Source organism: Stegostoma tigrinum, chromosome 30 (assembly GCF_030684315.1).
Source record: "Stegostoma tigrinum isolate sSteTig4 chromosome 30, sSteTig4.hap1, whole genome shotgun sequence".
In the NCBI taxonomy this organism is placed as follows: domain Eukaryota; kingdom Metazoa; phylum Chordata; class Chondrichthyes; order Orectolobiformes; family Stegostomatidae; genus Stegostoma; species Stegostoma tigrinum.
Genome location: NC_081383.1, coordinates 25,669,029 through 25,694,100, shown reverse-complemented (window position 1 = coordinate 25,694,100; position 25,072 = coordinate 25,669,029). Strand labels below are relative to the sequence as shown.

Sequence of the window (25,072 nt, the reverse complement as noted above, 5' to 3'; positions counted from 1 at the left end):
CAGTGACCTTTGCTAACATCATTCCACAAAAGCAAATTAAAATCTTACAATGCTAGCAGATAAAATATACTAGGTTAAAGTTTTGGGTAGTAAAACTAAATACTGCAAATGTTGACAAACTGAACTGAAAATACAAAATGCTAGAAATACTCAGCGGGTCAGTTAGCAGCTATGAAGAGAAAAATAGAAATGACATTTCAGGTCAATAACTTGAGTTTTGACTAAAATCACCAACCTAAATCTTTTCTTCTCTTTACAAATGCTGCCTGAACTGCAGCAATTTCTGTTTTTATTAAAGGCCAGTGGAACTACTAATTTCCCTTACCTAACCAATCGGTAGCTTTCTCAGGTGTAGTTTCTGCTAATGGTTCAGGAACAGATCCTGTTGAAACAGCTACATTTTCTCCAAATAGCTGTTCTTTGTTGCTTTCAATGCTCACATCACCTGCTCGTGGCAAGCTCTGTAAATACAATGAATAATTCTAGGTACATTGTCAACTGCTTCTTTGTTACTACTCTACAATCTATATTCAAATATAGCAAATGTTGACAAACTATCAACTATTAAATTAATGTCCATACCATGTTAAACTACTAAAAATCTTAAAACAATTCAATAGAATCCTTTCACATGTTCCTGCATGGTAGACTAATTAGTAAAGTTAGATCACATGGGATTCAGGGCGGGCTTGCCAACTGGATACAAAATTGGTCTAATGGCAGGAGACAGAGCGGTGGAGGAGGGTTGGTTTTCGGACTGGCGGCCTATTATTATCACTGTTCCACAGGGGTCAGTGCTGGTTCCACTTTTGTTTGTCATTCATATAAATGATTTAGATGTGAATTAGAAGACATGGTCAGTAAGTTTGTTAGTAACACTGAAACTGGTGGTCTAGTGGACAGTGAAGCTGTTTATCTAAGATTACAAAGAAATCTTGATCAAGTGGGTCAATGGGCTGATGAGTAGCAGATGGAGTTTAATTTGGATACAAGAGAGGTATTGCACTTTGGTAAAAACAAACAATGGCAAGACTTACCCAGCTAAAAGTAAGACCTTGGGTAGTTTTGTAGAACAGAGAGACCAGAACAGAGGGTTCAGGTACATAACTGTTTGAAGTTTGAGTCACATGTAGACAGGGTGGTGAGAAGGCATTTAGCACGCTTACCTACATTGCTCAGACCCTTGAGTATGAGAGTTGGGACGTCATGTTGAGGTTCAGAGAAGATTTACCAGGATGTTGCTGGGAATAGAGACTTTGAGTTATAAAGAGAGGGTGCATCGATGGAACCTTTTTTCACTGAAGTGTAACAGGTTGAGGGGGTGATCTTACAGAGGCTTATAAAATTATGAGGGGTATTGATAAATTGAATGGCAGGTGTCTTTTCCCTAGACTATGGGACATATTTTAAAGGCTAGAGAAGAGAGATTTAAAAAAAAGAGGGACAACTTTTTCTTTGGCAGAGAATGTGTGTGGAATGAACTTCCAGAGGAAGTGGTGGATACGACTATAGTTACCATGTTTAAAAGACATTGGATAAGTACACGAATAAAATATTTGGAGGGATATAGACCAAGCGCAGGCAGGTGGGACCAGTTTAGTTTGGGATTATGATTGGCCTAACCAGTCCATGCCAAAAGATCTCTTTTTGTGCTGTATAACTCTATGACTCTAGAATTGCTCCCAAAATACCAGTTATATACATTAGTGTCTGTCTTCTTCTTAACACATGCTAAACTTGCAACAAAGTGAAAAGAACATATGAAAATATATATTTGCTGCACTCACCAGTACCCTCTCACTCATGTTCTCCCCAAAAACAAACTTGGCACTTCTCGTATTGCTATCTGCATTTTCTCCAGAATCCAACAGACTGTAGTTGAGATAAAAATAAATAAATTCCAATGAACTGGCCAGAAATACAGCATTCAATCAGTATGGGTAAGTGCAATGAACTACAAATTTAAAGAATAGCAGACAGAAGAGTAAATACATTTAGTCAATGGTGTTACACCATTTCTGAGAGAGGCTGGAAGTGACCTGAAAGGGCCATCAAGCTCAGTATTTAGTGTAAGATCATACAAATTAAGAAGAGTAAACCATTCAATCCTTTGAGCCTGCTACTTAATTCAACAGATCACAGTTGACCTGACTTTAGTCTCAACTCGATATTCCCCACTACCCCAGATAATCTTTAAATGCCTTGTTTAACAGGGTTTGAAAATCGAACACATTGGCTCCAAATCAATCTACCACCCACTGAGAAAAAGAACAGGAAATGACATCACCAACCCAAGGAAACCTAACCAGATAAATAGAAAGCGGGACATAACACCAGCACTTCGTCGGAGGCTCACTGATGATGTTACCTAGAATGGTGACGAGATGTCTGAAAACTAACCTTCCAGCTCAGCGAGCAAACTCACATCGAGAAGGTTTGAAAATATTCAAGACTCTACCTCCATCATTATTTCGGGAAAAGAGTTCCAAAAACTTCCAACTTTGATGGAAAAGAAATTCTTATTTCCACCAAAATAAAGAACTCCTTATTTATAAACTATATCCAGCATATCTAGTAATCAATGAAAGAAGGAGAATTCTGAACTACCCAAGTCTTTGTGACACACAATACTCTGGTACGGCTACATCATGTTATGGCTATGACACAGATGAAACATCTGAACTCTGACAGCAGCATGAACAAAGACTAAAAGATTAACTTTTGGAATCTGAGAAATTTCCGAGGAAAGGCTGGAAAAAATTAAACACTAGGGTCTTCACAGCCTAAGCATGTAGAAACACAAGGTATCATGAAAAATGGATCAATTGATTTTTAAGTGCAAGATTAAAGATAAATCATAACCACAGGAAAAAGGGACACATACAAATTAGCAAAGGACCACATCAGAACAAAGCACTCCTTCAAGCAAGGAGGTACTTACAGTACTTATCTGGGTAGTGCAGTAGAATGAAAAACTCAATACTCAAGAGACACTGTTGAGGTGTAAATGAGAATCACAAAATCTCTGCAGTGTGGAAACAGGCCCTTCAGCCCAACAAGTCCACAATGACCCTTACAGCATGCCACCCAGACACAACCCCCTATAACCCACACACCCTTGAACACTACAGGCAATTTAGCATGACCAATCCACCTAGCCTGCACATCTTTGGATTGAGGGGGGAATCTGGAGCACCTGGAGGAAACCCACGCAGACAGTCACCCGAGGGTAGAATCGAACCCGGGATTCTCGTGCTGTGAGACTGCAGTGCTAACCAGTGAGCCACCGTCCTCCCTCCGTTCATAATAGAAATTATGAATTTCTATGAAGGGTCATGCTGGATAGTCATCTTCATCTGTACATACTTTTTAAATTCTTATAATTCACTGAATTTGACATCATTTATTTCAGGGTCAGAAGATATAAAGTTAAGCATCCAAGTTTTCAATGCTTGTTAAATGCTGTCTTTCTCACTATCATCAAAAATCCCTGACTAGCAGCACAGCACATCTCTATGGACTGGTGGAAGAAGAAATAGGAGAAATAGAACAGGATTCTTTTGCATCTCCATGTTAGAAGCAAGTTCGGCATAGGCTATTGGCATTCATATGTGCACACCCAGAAAGTTATTGAGCAAGAGATAGCACTTATGTCTTCCTTTCATTATTTGAATGAAATTTACCGCCATAATAAGGTCAAAGTTGATACTTGGATTTTGATAACATCAAGATGGTAACAAGATGAGAATCTGCCAATCTCAGTTTTCAGATTCTGCTATCAAGACGTCAACAGACTTGAAAAACACCAAAATCAGTGATAAAAGGTGCTAACTATTACTAAACATGAGAAACATGGTAAAACTACATCTGCAATGAACTGAAACAAAATAATCTTCAAAGTACAAATGAATGACGTGGTGATCAAGATGCACTGTTAGAGATCAAGTTGATGAAGGAACAGAATTGGACTGAACTGTCGCATATTACAGTCATGGTGTTTAGAAGTGAAAATTACACAATGGAGTAAACTATAAGTCTACAGCAGCATTATTATAGAATATAATTTTGATTGCAAGGATAGTATATAAAATTCTGAATTTACAGTTTTTAAATTGTACGGCAGATTGGTAAGTGAGGGGTACACGGCAAGGCATCACTTAAAGCAAGTTTGAAATGCATGGACAAAGACAATATTCTTTGCAAATACCGTTATATGTCCTTAAAGAACATTCAATCCTCATTTCTAAACAGAACCGATAACATATTATCAGTTTCCTTTACAGTCCTGGAGTCAGAAGTTGTAGATTTTGCTGATTCTATATAAATAATTAAATTTAGACACTTACTTTGCAGTGTTTTGTTTGATGTACTGGAGGAAGTAGTTGGTTGCTGGCAATGTTTCTCCATCTGCAGAACTTTGCTTCAGAGGACATGTAAAATCACTGCCCTCCATCATCTGCAACATATCACACATAACAGATATGTACAAGCTAGAATATAGGTCATCCCGGTTACAAGTACTCAAAACTATCATCAGTTTTGCCTTTCTCTCTTGATACTGTTTTTTTTTGCTGAGTGTTATGCAGTAGGTTAAAAAAAAACTCAGGTTGGTTTTTGCTTTCTAAATACACTTTCCAAAAGTTATAGGGCTTCAGAACAAGCTGCTAACTTCAAAATAAGGTAAAACTGAAAACTAACTTTGCTCTAGTATTTATAGGAGCTATAAAGTTTTTTCTTCTGACTGGTTGGTGATCTGCAGTGGCAGGAGCCTGGTGCACATTTAGGCATTAGGATGTACAGAACACCACAGAATTTGATTTACATGCTTCTGCTGATCGTTTATCATGGGTTCACGGGGTGGAATTGTTTGAGAAAAAGAACATAAATTAAGGAAAACTCAATTATAAAGTTATCCCAGGGATGAACTTTTATGATGGCAGTTCAGAAGGAGTCAGGGTTGAGACTTCCTGGATGAGAAAAACATAAAGCATAAGGGGCCCAATGACACACCAGGGCTGCTTTAGGATGGCGAATGAAGGGGTTTTGTACAGCATGTAAAATGTGAAGACGGGATGACACTGCTGTATGTTGGCTTTGGAGGGAATACATGTGAGATATGGAATGGGAACGAATGAACTGGCTTGGAATGGGGGCAGGATGGAAGGATCAGAAGGGAAAGGTAGCAAGGAAAGATTGCGTTGGTTTGGGATCATGGGCTAGCATACGAAGGAATGAGAAATGGCAACTGAGGGCTTGGATGGGAAAGTGAAATAGCAAAGCACTGATTAGCATAGGAAGATTGAGAGGGATAGGATGTCATCAAATGGCTAAGCAGAGAAAGAATGGAAATGGGATGGTATTGGAGGATTGGAGAGAGGAGGAAAATGGATGACATGATGACTAAACGTACAAATAAGGTTATGAATGTTTTGCAGGACTCTGCTAGTATTTCTTAAAACATCTTTTACAGAACAAAAGAGCTTATAGGAACAGAAACTAAAGTTTAATTTAATACCAAAGTTAAAACCCAAGTTTAGTTTAATATCAATCTCATCTTTTCACTAAATCTTGCAATAAATCTCCTTTCAATGAAATAAGCCATATGAATTACAAAGGGATGAGGAAGGATGCAGCGTAAAGCTCAGCACAGAGATGCAGGGTCAAATGGCTGTACATTTTTCTTCGTACTTCTATATCTCAGGCCCCCTTAGTATTAAAATTCTACTTTGGTGAACTATTTGGAGGCAATTTTGAGTTCAGTTTTTAATAAGGAAAACTCCATGGAGTCTTTTCAAATAAAATAAGCTTAATTTCCACTAGCAGTTTTTCATATTTTAACATTTCAGGTATTACGAATCATTATAGTATCACTCCACATGAATTCAAGGTGACAATATGCTTCATACGTCTGACAAGTGAACAGTACATCATTTCTATTATTTACTGTTCATCTGGAATCAACAAACTCAACTTTATCTTTTTTTCAGACAATACTAAGAGCAACTGTAATGTATAGCTTCTAACTTCATTCCTTATTTCTTTCTACTTACAAGTACTGAAGATTTTCATGTCCTTTAGTACATTTAAAGTGGGGGAAGAGAAGTATTCCCAACACACAACTGTTTTCATGAATTACCTCTACACTAAGGATAGGAACTCTAACAAGCACAACCCTAATTTTTCCTGGATCAAATTATAATAATTATTTTCAAAGACTACTAAATTAAGTGTGAAATTCCTCTCTGGCTGTGAATGGCTGAATTTTAAACTCCTGTTGTGTTGTACAAACTACATATTCCTTTGAGTCCACTTTCTCAGTGGAGGCTTGATTGTAAACTTCTAGAATTTAAACAAGTTTCACAGAACTGCACAAGAGTTAGTGAAATGGATCAGAGAAAGACACTCACAAAAAGCAAGCAGCTGTGAAATGTGAAAAGGAAAAAACTACAGGTATATAAGAGCTTAAACACAGAAAAACAAAAGATAACTCAACACTCTGAGTTTGGGCTCTTTGTCAAAATGCAAAGTCAACGCAAAACATCAATTTCCTTTATCTTTACCTGGATGTTCACGTGCGCAACACAACGTCTTCTTATAAAATATAGGGAAGTAGCCTAAGGTTTGAAAATAATGTTTCACATTCCTATGTTCTTTAAATGCCTTTTGCTGTAAGTTGTCACTTCTTTACAACATGCTTGCTAACCACAATTCACCTAATCTGAGATAAGTTCATAGTTAATGGTTCTTCTTCATCTTGAATCTGTTGTCCTCTTTTCTTTCATCGTCATCTTATTTTCTTCTGTCCTAATAACTTTTCAGTTTAGATTCTTCTATACATACTAGTGAACTCTTTCTGCATTTACAGTTGTTCAGTTAAAAGAATCATTAAAATTACAGTTAAGGAGCCATTTGATACATCATACATGCCAGTTCTTTCTCTTCCACTGGAACTTGCTGAACTTCCTTTTAGTTTCCTACATGACTATGATCTTTCAAATCAATTATTTATTGCATTCCTTTTCTAATCATATTGTCTATGACTCAGTGCTCACTTTAGGTAAAGAATTCCACGTTTTAGTAACTCTGGAAAAAGTATCACTCTTTACTTGTTTTTATATTCTTCTAAAGGCAATGCTTCTTATTCTCTTTGATTTTATAAACTGGCCAATCACTAGGAACAATCTTGCATTTCATCATCAGTCCTTTCATTATTTTGACAATCTTCCCCTTAAAACCTTTTATTCCAATGAAAATTCCTAATTTTTTTGAGCAAGGCTGTTCTCCAGCTCATTATGCTCTCATGCCAATGTCTCTGCCCCAGTCTTTACTGCAGTAGGTATTCAACAAACTCAAAGAACAGCAGCCTCATCTTGAATTAAGCACTTTGCAGGCTTCCAAAATCCACTCAGAACTCGACAATTTCAGACCCTCCTCCCTGCATCCATTTTGTTTTGTTTCACTTGCTGTATATTCTCGCTGTAAACAAATTTTTCTACTGCTTTTGCAGTTGGAAGGCAGCAGCTCATTATTCTGCCTTTCACACCTTCCTTGAAAACATCCTGCATTTCCTTCTATGTCTCATGTCCACTCCCTTTAGAGGTCAAAGCATCATACAGCATGGAAACAGACTCTTCAGTCCAACTAGTCCATGTCTACCATGTTTCCAAACTAAACCAGCCCGCCCCCTGCTGGCACCAGGCCCAATTTCTCCAAATCATTCCTATTCATGTACCTATCCAAATGTTTTTTAAAAGTAACTGTATCTGCATCTTCTGGCACACATTAACCACTTTCGGTGTGAAGAAGTCCAACTCTGCGACATCAGCTATTTGTCATTTAACATCGCCCATGTTCAACCTTATCACAGATGTTTCCTTTTGTTTGATTTTAAATCCCTTGTCCCAATTTCACAGTGTAAAACATTATAATATTTCCCTACACTGAGTAAAGGTCTTAACTTAAAACATTTATTCTGCTTCACTTTTCACAAATATCCCTTGACCTGCTCAGTATTTTCAGCACTTTCTAGTTTTCAGTTTTCTAGTATCTGTAGTATCTTGTCTTTGTGGAAGTTCTCAGGCTTGGGTAGTTATATAATTACATTGTTATGGACCCATAACGGGGACCTCTTGTGGCACAATGGTAATGTCCCTACTGTCCCACCTGCTCCAGATGTGTGTCACAAATTCTATGAACAGGTTTATTAAAAAACCAGGTTATTAAAAGTTGCACCTGTAACAGAGCGGACCTTGTTCTCATTCTGTTTAGATAATATCTTTCTTGTGGCGCCACAATTTATACCGAAGCAAAATCTTTGGTAATAGAACACTCTAAATGCAAACATCATTTGGCCATCATCATCCAAACAGCTGTTTACTCCAACATATCAAATACTTCTGGCAGAAACGTGACATTTCATTTTCAATTTCTCAATTTATCTAGAGATACTTTTCAGCTTTTAAGTATTTCTATCTTATATCATTAACTGTTGGATGGTTTGTACCACTTATTCTTACAAAAAGTGCAAACATCCAAACATGGAACAACATTAAGCTACTCGGTCCATCGAGCTTGCTCGCAATTCAATAAAATCACAAATGATGTCATTTTAATTTCAACATTGTATTCCTGAGCATCGAGATTATATTTCATCCCCTTGATAATCAAGACTTGGACCCACTTCGGCCTTAAAAATATTTGAAGATTCTGCATCCACTATCTTTTAAGGAAGGGAATTCCAAACACTCTCAACCCTCAGGCAAAAAATGCTTCCTCATCCCTGTCTTAAATGGGCAGCCCCGTATTTTCAGACTATGATCACTAATTCTAGATTGTCCTTCAAAAGAAAATGTCCTTTTGACATCCATCTGGTGAAGTCCCCTCAGGACTGTTTACGTCTCAGTTAAATCACTTCTAATGCTTCTAAACTCTACAGGTTACAGGTATAGCCTGGCTAGCCTTTCCTCATAAGGCAATCTACTCATTCCAACTCTTAGTCTAGTAAGCTTTCTCTTCTTATACATCCTGCTACAAATGCAACTCTAGGGTCTGCTAGACAACTTTATTAATGTAAGTAATGTTAATAAAACATCACTGAATTTACAAATTACTATAACCTTGTTTTAGTACTTTGTTTCCTTTAACTCTTACTTCTCAGGTTCAATTTCCCTTTCACAGTTAAAATTCTTACTGATGTGGAAGACACATCAATCTGGAATGTTTTATATAATTCATTGTGATTTTTCCGGTTTCTTATCATCTTTCATCAATTCATTCTACACAAACATGACTGATTCTCCATTTCCATACACTAAACTTTCAACAGATTCTGGCTTTGGTGTTAAGATACATATTACTTACATTTAAATCAGTTAATAGTACACTGCCACTCTTTCACTATCAATATCAAACTATAGAAAGGCTTGAACCAACATGTGAGACATGAAGTAATTAACCAAAACTACATTAACCCAAAACAAAACTGTTCAATGGAAGCCTGTACTAGAGAAGGGACTGCAAGAGCATTGAACAGCACAAGTGGGTTTTCAATAAAAACCAAAAGAACTGCGGATGCTGTAAATCAGGAACAAAAGCAAAATTGCTGGAAAGGCTCAGGTCTGGCAGCATCTGTGAAGGAGGAAACAGAGTTCATGTTTCAGGACCGGTGACCCTTCCTCAGAACTGGTTCTGAGGGTCACCAGACCCAAAACGTTAAGTCTGTTTTCTCCTTCACAGATGCTGCCAGACAAAGTGGATTTTCAATACTGGAATAACATAAACCTTCACTCTGTCTTGAAGATTTTCCCCAAACACGAAGTTCGTCTGTTCCATAAGTTGTTCAGGCTGCTCCTGGCTGTCCAACTTTTCTTTCTTCTCATCTACTTCACAGCTGCTCTTCGACTTTGATGATTCGGCTAACTTCGTATTCTCCTAGAAATGTAGAGAAATAATTTTAAGTAAACCATGTATACAAACAAAGTAACCTAAATGTCATACAATAAAGATTTATAAACAAACTTTCCAATCCCCATTTCAGGGCCACCTTACCAAACAGAAAGAGTGACTGCCTCAATTGATCTTCCACTATCATTATCTCTAAAAATTTTTAATCTGCACTTAAAACAAGAGCTTTAATAGACAAAGGAATGTTACATTCTTCCTTATCAGTCAACCTCGACATACAAATAGTTGCGTACCAAAGTTCAAGATATGGTTCCACCGTTGGCTCAATTGGTAAACTAGTGCCCAGTGTAGAACTGAGCCATACAACCAAGAAGATCCCAGGTTCGATCCCTGGTTTATCCTGAGTTAGCTGATCTCAGCTGCAGCAGGTGTACAGGTGCTCCAATTGGTCTTAGTGCCCCTGGGCTAGGGAGGAGAGAAAAAAATAATCAGCCAGGTCTCCCACTCCTGATCATTATCCAGTGACTTTCTAGCAAAGTGCATTTGCGGTCATCGGACAAGGACAGGATTGGCTTGGCTGTGGTGCCTCCCACGATTACTATTTAACCCACTTCCTTGGTAGATTTTGCACTAATGATTGCCAGGAAATTGCATCATTACTTCGAGCCAATTCTTACCATGGTGAGCCCTGATTGGATACAAACGTGTTCATACCTGTGGTCCCCTTAATTGTTCATTACTTCTCTTGAGAATACTCCAGCAGCACCAAGATCATCAATACCCAATTGAGGAAATCAAACAAGGAAACAAGTAAGTTAGCCAGACACAGTCCAAAGCTAAAGTACCTACAGTTCACTAGATTGCTCTGAGTCACCATTTTCTCCATGCCCCGTACATCACAACCAGCCTCAAAACCTAGACTACCAACATCTCCAGGTTGTTCAGCTGGCCTTAGGCTGCCTCCAATAGTTTTAGTGCCTGCTTAACAACCTTGTAACATCAATCGCCAGACAATATCACGTTGCCAAATCTACAAACATCTGACGGCTGCTGGAAGTTTGACTTGCAGTCAACGGGATGCTATCAAATTCCGTCTTGATTTCTTCCGCTGTTCTTCATATATGTGCCATATGACTATGACTCGGTGTACCTTTGGCTCAAAGAAGCTCTCACCACTGCGATTTTCACCAAACTCCTCCTCCTATTTTCAACAGCTTTCGTGCTATGTGATCATTTCACCACAGAACTTTCAAACCCCCTCATACCCAGGTGCTGATATCCCCGACCTCTTCAGTATTTACAACAATTACTACAGAGAGCAAATCCGTTGAAGTTTATGCAGTCTTGCACCCCAAATCACACCTGCCCAACATACCAATAATCGCAAAATCTTCTACAATGGAGAGAAGAAAATCTACTCCACAGCAACCAACTACCCATTCCCCACTGCACTGCTACCCTCCACCCACTAAGGCATTATTGTGGATGTTTATCTTCTTGGAAACTACCTTTAATTCTCCCTGAAATAAGTTCACTCCTAGTTTGTCACTCTTCATATCACAGACTTGAACGCACCTGGCACATGACTGATCTCGTCATCCACTGTCAAGCTTTCTTTAATGTGTTATATATTGTCAGATCTCCTTTACGTAATTAAACTCTGTGTCCATACAGGAATAATTCTGGGGGGCAAGGATAAATCCCTACCCTTCTTTTCTGTAACAAACCACCTTAAAAGTTCCCCACCCGCTTGTCTGAAAAACAAAAGATAAACTTCTCGAAAATTTTATCTTCAAGACTGAAACTATCAAAATTTATTTATCTCTGGAACCTCTTTATTCACTCTCACTCACTCCAGCTCATTTTAAAAAAATCTCCTTGCCTTCTCTCAACTCATTTATTTCACAAGATCCATTTTGCTCTCTTAAAACTTTCCCACTCAACTCCTGATCACTTAATTACATTTCTACACTCCTGCTTGACAATGGTACTAATGTCTATTTGTTGGGCTTTACCCTCTTAACAATGCTTGCCTCACCCCATCTTCAAAAAAAAAAATGCACGATCAAGTGGTTTTATTTTGAGGATCATTTTGAACACCCCTTTGTTCTTGGCCCTTGAATGTATTATTTACTTCCCTGTTCTGAATTATCCTCTCTTGTAAAGATACTTCCTACTCAACATGTTCAGAGGTGTTACAATGCACATCTTGAGTAGGTAGATGTGATCCTAGGCCTCCTAGCTCAAAGGTAGGGGCACTACCACAACTTTTTTGAAAGTTAAACATTTTCACTTTGCTCAAATCAACAATCTGTTACAGTGACTATATCATCCCCTCCTATCCTCTTTGACCATGGAAACATACAAGGAATTAAGAAATAAACTGACATTCATTTAGTATTGTTCCAGTACTTATGATGGCCAAAAGTACTTCCTAGTTGTTACAACTGAAAATGCCATCATCTTCCATCACAATTTTGCATTGTGGGACTGTAGTTTCATATTTAATGTCACAATTCAGTTTGTGCAATTAAAGCAAGGGGTTCTCCTGTTCTCTTTGCATGACCGCACCAAAGTTGAAGGATCCATTACGACACCCTCTTAACACCCCTTTTCCTCACTCAAATGCTTCCATGAATTATGTCATCCATAGGTAATTATTAGTATGTATATTAATGAAAGTCAACTCTTTCCCAACATTTCCTTCAATGCCAGAGCCACCCGTATGACGTTGAATGAAGTTTTGACATCATGAAAGTAAAAGCCAGTGTTGAGGGGCGCCTTGAGACAACAGTAAATTACATTGAAATAGCACAACTAATGCAGAAAATAAGCTCCAATACACTTCCAGTGGGGAATTGAAAAAACAGATGCAAAACTAAATAAACTTGAAGGAGAGGGATAGTCAATGAGATGGGTTTTAACAATAGCCTTCAGGATTAGGAACGGGTATAAAAAAAGGGAATGAATAATAGATTGTAAAGAAAGGATTTTGGATGGAGGGGAAAAATAGATAGAGGGCTCAAGGAATTCACAGAAATAATGATTAAAACACTACGACGACATTTTAAATTTAACCATTTGTGAGCCAATTTATAGCACTGAGGACAGAGGTTGGTATTTGGTGCATGACTGGAAATAACAGCATAACTTCAGTTAGGCTGAAGCTCATCGAAGGATGAAAGACAGGAGCCCCTGCCAGGAATGGAGCACTGAATCAATCAAACCTGAAGGTAATAAAAATGTGAATGAGGGTCTCAGCAGCAAACAGTTAGCCAATACCATAAAATATAAGTAGGTGAGTTCTATGACAGATGTTGAGAGGAACTGGAAGCTCACCTTATTGTCTAACAGAATGCCAAGATGCCAACAGTGTGATTCAGCCTGAAACAGCAACTGGAGAGGAAGTTGGAGTCAACAGAGGAGAGCTTGTGACAGGGATGAAGATTAAGCCTTTGGCCTTTATAATATTTAGCTGGAGGAAAACCTCAGCTAATACTGATGTGGACAAAGCAGGGTGACATCACAGACAAAGGGACAAGTGATGCAGATATAGTGTTGGGGATTAGGTTCAGCCCATGCTTTCAGATGATGTTTCTTAGTCATAGCATATGTAAATTTGAGCAAGGGAAGGTCACATAAATAGGAGTAGACTATTTAGACCCTCAGCCTCATCCACTATTCAATGAGGTTATGGCTGATCTAAACCCCAACCCCAAATACCCACCTTTGTCTCATATCCCTCAACACATTAGGTCAACAAAAACCTATCAATCTTAGTTTTAAAGTTAACAATTGATACAGCATCAGCAGTTACTTGCAGGAGACAGTATCAAACCTCTATCAACTTTTGAGCATAGAAGTAAATTCTAATTTTACATTTGGAAGGTATGGCTTTAATTTTTTAGGTTAGATTCAGACTCCTCATCGAACATAATTTCCCCCCAATGCATTTTTCTTAATAACATGAAAACATCATCAAATCACCCCTTCACCTTCTAATTTCAACTACAATTAACTGCCTATTAGCAGGACATTTATCAAATGCCTTTTGGGAATTCCACATAAATAATATCCAAAGACATGTTCCTGTTCAGTGTATAAGCTACCTTTCAAAATATTCAGAGTTTCCAGAATGGCTTATGCTTTATCAATCAATTCCTGACTTTGTCTAATCAGCTGAAACTGTTCAAGGCGTTTCATCACCCTATTCTTAATTACAGAAAGTGACAATGACACAACAGATCTCAGATTCGGCCACAATTCTCTTGTTTCCATCTGTCATCTTCCGTAAATAGTGAATTGAAATGTGCAATTTTCCAATCCAAACGAATGGTTCCATACTCAGACAGAGGACACATCATTCAAGATAGTATGTGGGGGATGGGAAAATAAACCATGTTGGATATACTGTCATTTGACTTAATCAGGGAATGCAACTGCTAGTGGCCTCACTGTACTGGATAGCACTAGGGAGATGTTGAAGAAAATTGGCATGGCCAACTGCGTCAAAAACTGCAGGGTGTTATGGAAGGCAATGAAAAATAACGAACCATGACTACAAGTACAGGGAATCTCATTAGTGATTCTGATGAGGGGCATGCAGAAACCACACTGAAGAGAATCAAATGCAGCAGACATGGTTACAGACTTTTGAGATATTCTCATCTTTAAAATTTTGACAGAAATGTGAGGTTGAAGATAAGGAAAAATTTTGTAAAGATGGAATGAGCAATGGCTGTGACTGTTGAAAAATCAATTCCAGAAGACAGGAAATCATTTACAATGTCAGGAAGGAAAATTAGGCAGTCAGCAGTTTTTTGGGAGAGGAGTCACAATCTCCTAGATTATGTTAGCCTTTATTTCAAAGTGAATCAAATATTAAAATATATGTAAGGTTTTGCTAAAACTACACAAGGTATTAGTCAGACCACAGGTGAGATACAGTGAACAGTTTTGGACCCTGTACCCAAGGAGAGATATTCTGGCATCAGAACGTTCACTAGGCTGACACCAGATATGGAAGAACAGTCTTACGAGGAGAGTTGAGTAGGTTGGGCCTATACTCATTGGAATTCAGAAGAACGAGAGGTGAGCTTATTGAAACATTCCAGATTTTTAGGAACTTGACAGGAGAAAAGCTAGAAATAGTTCTTAGCAATGAATTCTTTGAACACACAACAGACATAAGAACATTTGGATCAAAGACAAAGTAGGTGTAATTGCCAAGTTCTTTCAAGATTTCCTTCAACAATACTACTAACCTTAGCCAGTTAATAATTGTTTGACAGGTAGTCACGCAACTGTCAGAGTTGTGCAAACATGAGCTTTAGAGCACTTCATAACTGTTTCAGATGAACAAATTAGTTGAGAAAATTAACAGCATGTTTAAATTAAGGTACTGATTAAATATTGTAACTCTGTATAAAGATACAGCCCAGTAACTGATATGATTCTCACTCTTCAGGTTAATCTGCATATCAAATAAACAAACCTACTTCAAATTCCATTCAAGGGTCAGCATGAACCTAAAAAAAATTAACTGCTCCCTCAACAGATTCTGCATGACTCGTATTTCTAGTATTTTTTGATTTATTTCAGTTTTCCAACATCTGTAGTATTTTGCTTCTGTGAACTTAAAAAATTAGAATTCTTAGTCACTAATTTCCAGCAAGTTGTTCAGAGATTACACTGATCCTCTATTTTCTTCTGCATAATATCAGGCACATGTATGATATCCATTCTAAGAAAAATGTGACTGCTCAATTTTGATTAGCTTACCTCAAATTAAACAATTCAACCGAAACTGACCACTTCCAGACAAGTTCGTTGTAAAGCTGAATGGCACTGATTAACTACGTGCAGCAAAAAAAAACCTGAAAGGCCCTGTCGATTGCCAGGGAAGTATACAAACATACCCTTCACAATCCAAAACATGGTAGTCGTGTTCCAGTAACTAATGTATTTTGTACCAATGAGGGCCAGGGATTAGATAGGAGTACACATACATCATGGTTGCTTTCAATCAAATGCAAGTAACACATCTTTTGATAAACACACTGCTTAAAATAATCAATTTTAAGCAAAAAGATCAGAAATACATGTGAACTTGGTCTGTCATCTACAGAGAGGCTTAGGCCACATGGTCTGCAAGATGAGTACTGAGAGTTTGCATAAGGGGTATCAAGTTAGAAGGTATAAGTTGTATGTTATTGATACTGGTCAAAATTTAGCAACAATAGAAAAATATTATCAATTACTTCCCATGCAAGTTGAAGTGAAATACTACAATCAAATGAAATCAATTGTATTAACATTTGGTTGATCCATCACTGACTTTGCTTACAGTTTAGAGTCAGCAGTCTAAGCTATGAATCATGGCTATTGATAGCGATGAAATACACACGATGAGACTTCAAACAGAATAATTCGAACTGTGGCAAGCATCTTACATCTCCAGCCAATCTGTCAAAATTCAGCCTCTTTGATGGGCTTCATTTCCAGTAAGGGAGGAAAGACTCTGGAATGGCAGGTCCAATCCACAAACTCCAGCAGAAAGAAGAGACACACATTTCCTAACCCAGAGGGGCCTTCTACAGGAGCAGAGGGCTGACGGTTTGGAGACTTGAAGATGGGAACCAGAAGCCTCCTGATTCTGTTGGCCACAAACAGGGCCATAAGGCACTTGTTTTCTCTCTTGTTGCTGGTCACACTTCCCTTCTGTTATCAGTCTGACTACAGTTGAAACTTTAAACAGGCTAATGCTGATGCAGCCAACCTTATTAAAAATTTTAAATTATCATTCCATCTCCTGGGTGTGGTTGGCTGTCCATTGTCCAGCATCTTTGCTGTTTCTACTACGTCTGAAAGTAGATAGGTTGGAGGAGTTGAGATTGTTTAAATTTTAACCTCTAACCTGACTGAAAATCAACAATTTTTGGCTGCTAAAATCCAAATCTCAAGTTACATTATCGACGAACCACTTTTTTTTTTCCATTTCTTAATATCAGACAGTGTTGAAAAACCTGTTCAGGTGAGTTATGAAACAACTCTGGAGCAGTCAGGCCTACTCCTACTTCTATCGCAGGTAGGTCATGAGCCCAAGCCTTCTGGCTCAGAAAGGCAATAGCAGTGTACCACAACTGTTTTTCCTCCTTCTTAATGTTGCCATTAGGAAAACGGAAGGGTTTCTTTCAATTCAATTGTTATTACTGTAGCCAGTTCCTAAGCAACCTTTATAAAATGCACATAAAATTACATTCTGCAAGTTCATGTAATGATGGCCCCTTTCTACTGAACACCAGAATATTTAATAAAAGCCGGAAGTTGTAACAGATTTCAACTGCACAGACTGTAACAGTTGTAGGTGTACTGTAAACATTATGAAAAATTTCACTAAGAGCACATGTTGGAAAAAGTCACAAGGATATGACTGAGGTATTGTACCTTTTAGGTAATTGAGAAATACGTAAATTTTACTGGACAAAGGGGACATTTTTCACGAGTGGTAGGGGCAGTATTATTAATTAACTACAAACACATTCATAGAAACAGGTTAATAAGCTTTATTCGGAAATAGCCCCGATTATGCCAAGATGTTCATAGTCGATATGGACATTTCAGACAGGACTATGTAACCGTGGGAAAAGCAAGGCCAACATCTCATTATTTCCAAGTGTTTCAAATTACCAAAAATGCTGCATTGAGTAATTAAAATTTATCGTTTCAGTATCATGTGGGCATTGCAAAATCTAAATGGTGTATGGTCTATGCTGACTTTTGTATTTTTAAACTTAAAAATGCACTGTTGTTACAATGTAACAAACTGAATTTGTATATGATATTCTCACCAAGAAACAAATGATTAATAAACTAATCAGTCTATTGTCACAGAAGCTAGTTCACATAATATTGTAAATATTAGAAACTGTATACCATTATCACTTATAAGGGGAAAGCATTGCAAAAGAGTTTACCAGGTAAGCCCAGATAAATACGATGCTTCAACTCATCGTTCCAGAATACCAATCCTGCAATCATCCATGGCAGCATCTAGCGATTTCCAGAAGTCATTCCACTGCCTGACCTCAAATGCCCTTTTTAGGGAACTACTTCAGCTGATGATGCTCTTTGGAATACAGTATATCCTCTGTATCCACAAAAATACAATGGCATATTTGCCTATCTGTGCCAAAGGTTAAGTAACAACAAAAACCAACATTAATTTGTTCTTCCACCTTTTCTCTTTCCAATCATTTGTTGTTCAGGTCTAATGAGTGTACAGTGCACTGAGGATGCAGATTAGCCAGGTTGTTGTTCCATACTCCTACACCACACAGGTCTTTTGTATTGCATATATTAAATTGTACCAAAGTGACAAATTGCTTGTGATAGAAATCCAAGATATATGAAGCTGTCATTGCCTTTGCTGAAACGGTAAGACCCTGGACCATGACAGTTCATCTTCTTGATGCTGAAGGTCATGAAACATTTCCCAACATATCAAAATCAGACTCATTTGCACCAGACTCATCAGACATTCTTGGTATGATGTCACTCTAGCAATCAGTGTATAGCTACTCTGAGGAGGCTTGGTCACGCCCTTACTTTGGATCCCATGGTCTTACAGCAACATTGAACAGCTTTTTGCTGGTCCTGGTCTAGGCAGAGACCTTGCTCATTTGACATGAATGCATATGATGGCTGATGAGCATCTTGAGCAGAAAACAACTGTTTTTGACCCCACTCCTGATCTCAAAAGGCTCCAATACGTCCTGTCACAGTTAACCTTATCCATTACGACAAATCAAAAGTGAAGATTGATTCAGCAGAATCAGCAGGTAGCCAATTTTCTCCAATTAAAGAGTACTTCTGCTCACATGCCTGAACACCTTAGTAAGATTGATGAAGGCACCATGTAGTGGTCTCCCTTGTTCATGGCATTCATCTTTCAGCTGTCAGACTGAGAAAGTCATGACAAATGTAGAACTCAGTTCTGAAGCATACTAGGATTCAGAATATTTAGTGCTCAGCCAAGGTTTCCAGTCTGACAGTTGCAACAAGCAAATACTTCTTCCACAATGCTTAGCAGGGTGAGATTTTAGTAGTTGCTGCAATTGCTGCAGTCATTCTTGCACTTGTAGAGGTTACAATCTTATATATCAAGGCAATACCCTCTCCCTCCAGCAGAAACAGAACGTTTGTGCAGATACTTTAAAAGTGCTAGTTTCCCATGCTTGATGAGTTCAAGAGGCAGTTCTACTTATGGCAAACAATTCAGTAGCTTTCATAAGTTTTTGAATTGTAGGTTGGTTATCCAGCTCTGACATGAAGGCAAGCTTTCTATGGTATCTAGAGCTTCCAAAATGACAATGTTTTTTTTGTACAGAGGTATAATTGAAGGTAATGTTCCATCCATCTCTCCAACTGCCTACTGCAATGAATGATGAACTTCCTAGTCTTAGTTTTCAATGACGCCATTCCCTTTGCTGTTGGATCATTGTCTCTTTGATACTTTCATACATGCTGTATGCAGTCCCTATGTCAAAGGGCACCTGAATATTCTGGTAAAGTTTTGACCACTAGTCACCGGTATATAGCCTAGAAGTCTGTTCCACCTTGAGAGACTCCGAGTGCATTCAGAGCCTCCTTACCCAGTAACTCTCTTGTAATTCACAAAAGCTTGAATTCAATTCACTCTTTCCTACCACATCTTGAGGATGTGTTATTGGAAATAGTGTATCAAAGAATGCTCTATCGTGCTTCTGCAATCCGACAGAAAATGCTGGAGGGTACTTGTTCAATTCAGTTGAGGAACATGTTCTTTTATCCAAGTAGGCATTATGACCAAAGGTGATATAACGACAAAAATCTGTACTTTGAATGAGAAACTTGAACATCCACGTCCTAATGACTAGCAATGACGCAATCTAGTTAGCGCTTATATCTTGCTGTTGGATGTATCCAGGCCACAGTGTGGCATGGTTTGTACTGTAAACAACACATACGGACCAAATACTGAACTACAGAAGCAACCATCCCAACACCCACAAACGAAGCTGCATTAGAACATTATTTCAGCGAGCCACCACACACTGCAGCACAGAGGAACTACGAAGAGCAGAAGAAAATCATCTATACGGCATATTCAAAAAGAACGGGCAACCAATGAACACAGTCCGCCGATTTCTCAGCCACAAACCCAAACAAACAGACAAACCATGCCCAGAAAGCATAACCACTCTCCCCTACATCAAAGACATTTCGGAAATGACTACCAGACTACTCAGACCTCTTGGCATCATGGTAGCCCACAAACCCACCAACACACTAAAACAGCAGCTAATGAACTTAAAAGACCCTATACAGGCAACAAGCAAAACGAACGTCATTTACAAAATACCTTACAAGAACTGTGACAAACACTACATTGGACAAACAGGCAGAAAGCTAGCCACCAGGATACACGAACATCAACTGGCCACAAAAGGACACGACCCAACATCACTAGTATCCTTACGTACAGATGAGGAAGGACACCATTTTGATTGGGACAACACATCCATCCTAGGACAAGCCAAACAGAGACACGCACGAGAATTCCTAGAAGGATGACATTCCAACCGGAACTCCATCAGCAAACACATTGATTTGGAGCCCATCTACCACCCTCTGAGAAAAAGAACAGGAAATGACATCAACAACCCCAGGAAACCTAAACAGATAAATAGAAAGCGGGACATAACACCAGCGCTTCACCGGAGGCTCACTGCTGATGTTAGCTAGAATGGTGACGAAACGTCTGAAAACGAACCTTCTACCTCAGCAAGCAAACTCACATCCAGAACCTCAACCTGAGCTACAAATCTTCTCAAAATTTGCTAACATTTGACAAGATTCTAAAACAACTGTGGAACATAACAATCCTTCTATATAGGGAGTAACATACTGGCATGGATAGAAGGTTAACTAGCTAATAGGAATGGGTAATAAATGGGTCTTCTTCTGGGTTGACTGGATGCAATGAGTGGTGAGCAATGGGGATTAATGCTGGTGGCTCAACTTTTGACAAATTATACAAATGGCTTTAATGAAGGGGCTAAGAGTATGGTTAAATTTGACAACAATACAAAGGTAGGTAGGAATGCAAGTTCTTAAGTGGACATAAGCAGACTACAAGGGGCGATTCCGAGAAAGGGTCTCCCAACCCAAAACGTTAACTTTGATTTCTCTCCACAGATGCTGTCAGGCATGCTGAGCTTTTCCAGCAATTTCTGTTATTGTTTCTGCAAAGAGTCATCCTAAGTGATTGGTTAAGGATCTGGTCAATGGAGTGCAATGTGGGAGAATGTGCAACTATCCACTTTGGCAGGAACAACAAAAAAAAGTATATTATCTAAATTGCGCGGGATTACAGAGTTCTGAAATGCAAAGGGGTTGGGGTGTCCTACTTGATGAACCCCAAAAGGTTAGTATGAAGTGCAACAAGTGGTTAAGAAAGCCAATAGAATGTTATCATTCATTGTAAAGGAAACTGAATAAAAAGGTAGGGAGGTTCACTGGCTAGACCGTATCTGGACTACTGGATAGAGTATTGGCCTCCTTAAAGATTGTAAATGTGTTACAAGTAGATCAGAGAAGGGATACTGGGCTTGTACCTGGAACGGGTGGGTTATTTATAAACAGTTGGATAAGGAGTCTTTGCATTCATTTAAGTTTAAGAGAGTAAGAGGCATTTGGAATGAAAAGAAAAGAGATTCCAAGGTGTCCTGACAGACAGGACTACAGGAAAGGATGCGTCTCTTCTTGTGGGAGAATCTAAAGCTAAAATTCACTGTTTAAAAATAAAGCATTGTCCACTTAAGACAACAAAAAAAGAATTTTATTTTGTTTTCAAGGGTCAAGAAGTTTTCCGAACTCTTTTTCAAACTGCAGTGGAATCAGAGTCTTTGAATGTTTTCAGGGTAGAGGTTGACAGATTCTTGATAAGCAAGAGAGCGAAAAGGTTGGACAGAAATGTGGAGTATGGTATCAGCCTTGATCTTACTGAATACTGAAGTTGCCTCAAAGGGCCAAATCACATGTTTGTACTTGTGTGCACACATGTAAATTCCCCAGTAGGTAAACAGGCTCTGAATTAAGGATTCTATCCGAACTGTCTAGTAGAATTTATCCTTCACCCCTGTATTGGAGCAGTGTTGAATCATGTGTACAGAGTGACTTGGCTCATTTGACAGTTGGGTGGACAGAGCACATGCAGAACTATTTGTTGGAAGGTATGACAGTGTTCTATCAATGAGGGTAGCAAATCCCTTACAGCAAAGCCTCGAAATTGGACACTTGCTCTGAATTCTTGCAATGCCAGGTGAATTTGCAATTGTTTTCTTTTAGCGATCTGCTCCCACCAAGTCTGATCACTTGCACAAAGACCATATCAACATTCAGCCTTTCAAGTTCCACGTTCATGTTCATGTTCCACAGTCTCTTGCACGTATTACCAAACAGCTTGGCTCATTTGACAGTTGGGTGGACAGAGCACATGCAGAACTAGTTGTTGGAAGGTATGACAGTGTTCTATCAATGAGGGTAGCAAATCCCTTACAGCAAAGCCTCGAAATTGGACACTTGCTCTGAATTCTTGCAATGCCAGGTGAATTTGCAATTGTTTTCTTTTAGCGATCTGCTCCCACCAAGTCTGATCACTTGCACAAAGACCATATCAACATTCAGCCTTTCAAGTTCCACGTTCATGTTCATGTTCCACAGTCTCTTGCACGTATTACCAAACAGCTGCTAATTGTCTGGTAGTCCTGGAAGCATGCTCCTGATACTCCAGCTTGCCAAATCAAAGATCTAGCATCTTCTTTCTTTTTATCTGTTTTCTTTATGTACCTGATGCAATGGATTCTGCCTTCTTGTTAAGCAAACACTCCAAGCTCATCTTGGCTACTGAAGAAGGACCATGGCAGGTCAACAACATAGTCTTTGAGAGTTGCCAGCCTCATGGTGGGATACTGGCAGACTAGTGGGGTTTGATGATCCTTCCCATGAATGGGGACAGCCTGTAGCATGGGCTCCCTATGCTAAATCGAGTTGGGCTCATAAGCCATCACTGTTGTCTCACATGTTCACATTCTGCAGCAAAACTGATGTCTCTTCTTCAGGGCGCAATACTGCATAATATTTATGGACACTCTGTGTCATACAAATAGCAAAGTCTCCCTTTCAACCTTCAATCCATGAGGATGCAATGGATCATGTTAGGCCCTGGATTGGCTACAGTTGCTGGAAAGATGACATATTTAGTGTAAGCTGTTTCCAGTACACAGCATCTTCATCAGCAAGTCCTTGAATGTGCCTCTTAAAGAGACCATATGGATCTGTTTTAAATTGAGACTTTGGACTTCAGGCATGCAGTGTGCAAGCCCACCAGCATGTGGACATGATCTAATACTCATGAACTAAGCTCCCAGCTCTGGTCAACTAGCTCCACTGCCGTATGGAAACCTTGGGAGAGTGCAAGGCTAGGAAGTAAACTTTGAAAAAAAAATTGAAGTGAAATCAAAAGGTTGATGTATCAGTATACTGCAAATTTCAATGCTTATAGATGCATTTGTAACCAAAGTCTCTCACTCTCATCAACTTTACAACCTCGCCTATGTCAAAGACGGAGTGAGAAATATCAAAGTCCTTACTAGACTATTATTGTGTACTCCTGTCTGCCAGCATAACAACATCTGCAGAGGTTCAAATGCCCATTATTTTGGCGACTAATCCATGAGGCCAGGCAAAATGAATTTGGCCGATACGTGATATCAAAAAAATCAGAAGAATCCATGAGATAACAGCTAACACAAAAAACATAATTGAGTCAGCTTTACTTGAACATCAACATTTGTGAAATAAAATAATAGTCATCATGACATTCACCAACTTGTATCGCTGTTAGACATTTACTCATGCTTGCATTCTCCAAAACCAATAAATTCCAAATGCTTCCAGGCATGTTACATACCATATGACTAGGTGTGGCTGTCGAACTGTTGATTGATGTCGTCTCTTCATCTGACGTGCTGTTCAGAGTTACAGAAGGGGCTGAGATAGTTTCTTCGGTTTGTTTGCTCACACCATTGGTGCCAATGCTAGCAACTGGAATATATATATATAAATAATATTGCAATTAGATTCAGTTCTACATCTCTCATATAGTACTGAGTTTTGGCTTACTTGAAAAATGAAAGCTTAATTGGGAGTTGATACAGCTGGAGGACAAGTCTATGCACAGGTATGCAGCATGCTCAATACTGCAATTCCAAGTGACCCATCTGTTTCAAACTGCAGAATTGTTGGCATACATAATGAAAAACATCTAAAGAAACTCCAGAGATTGGATTCAGCAAACAAAACAGAGGAGATTGTAATGTTATCACACTCAGAAATGCAACATTAAAGAAGATATTTCCATACACAAAATTGACTTTCACACTTTGAAGAAAGGTTGATATTTCCAATACAGCAGAAAAACCTCAAATTAAAATCTGACTATGTTAAATTCTATCTTTCATATCTAATTCCTCCAATTTCTATGAAGTTGCTACAGTTGTAAAACTAATATGTGGTACTAGATAATTACACGACAATGGCAACAGTCACATAAACCAACAATAGGTGGGAGGATAATGAGGGTGCTGCCTCTTCCACAAAATAAAATCACACACAACCTCTTTCAATGCGGTCCAACCTCCTTTTAAAGTTAAAACGTCACCAGTCTTTGCGGTATATAAAGCACACTTTAATGTCAATACAGAGTTACGCTGAAAAGCTGGCATGGGCGGCTAACTGGATTCACCATTCCATAGGTGATGTTCTGACATTACATGCTCCTATTCCAAGTGACGTGCTAGCAATAACAGCTTTGTTGAATTTACCCAGTATTTCTTCTGTGACTCCCACTTTTGAGAGTGTCCTGGATACTCAATACCAAGGAAATTTAGTGAGCAGTTCGGGAGCGTGCCGTTCTGCAGCTTTTCTGTACACCCAGCTGCAGGATTAAAGTTGAAGGGCGGAACTGTCAAGGAGGAAATATAGGGAAAGTCAAGACATTTACAATTTGGGTAGGTGATATTTTTCATCTATCCAAGCAAGCCAAATTGTAAACCAAGAATTATCC

The 25,072-nt window shown here is 38.7% G+C and overlaps 1 protein-coding gene across 2 annotated transcripts in view; it reads right to left on the bottom strand.

Moving 5' to 3' along the window:
- LOC125465925 (ran-binding protein 3) overlaps positions 1 to 25,072 on the bottom strand; it is a 92,387-nt gene that overhangs the window by 13,063 nt on the left and 54,252 nt on the right. For both annotated transcript variants that reach the window (XM_048559931.2, XM_048559932.2), the window contains 5 exons: positions 23,918 to 24,051; positions 9,781 to 9,930; positions 4,347 to 4,456; positions 1,788 to 1,872; positions 326 to 461 (listed from right to left, as the gene is read on the bottom strand). In XM_048559931.2, the coding sequence (XP_048415888.1) occupies positions 326 to 461; positions 1,788 to 1,872; positions 4,347 to 4,456; positions 9,781 to 9,930; positions 23,918 to 24,051 (615 nt within the window). The remainder of the gene's footprint in view (positions 1 to 325; positions 462 to 1,787; positions 1,873 to 4,346; positions 4,457 to 9,780; positions 9,931 to 23,917; positions 24,052 to 25,072) is intronic.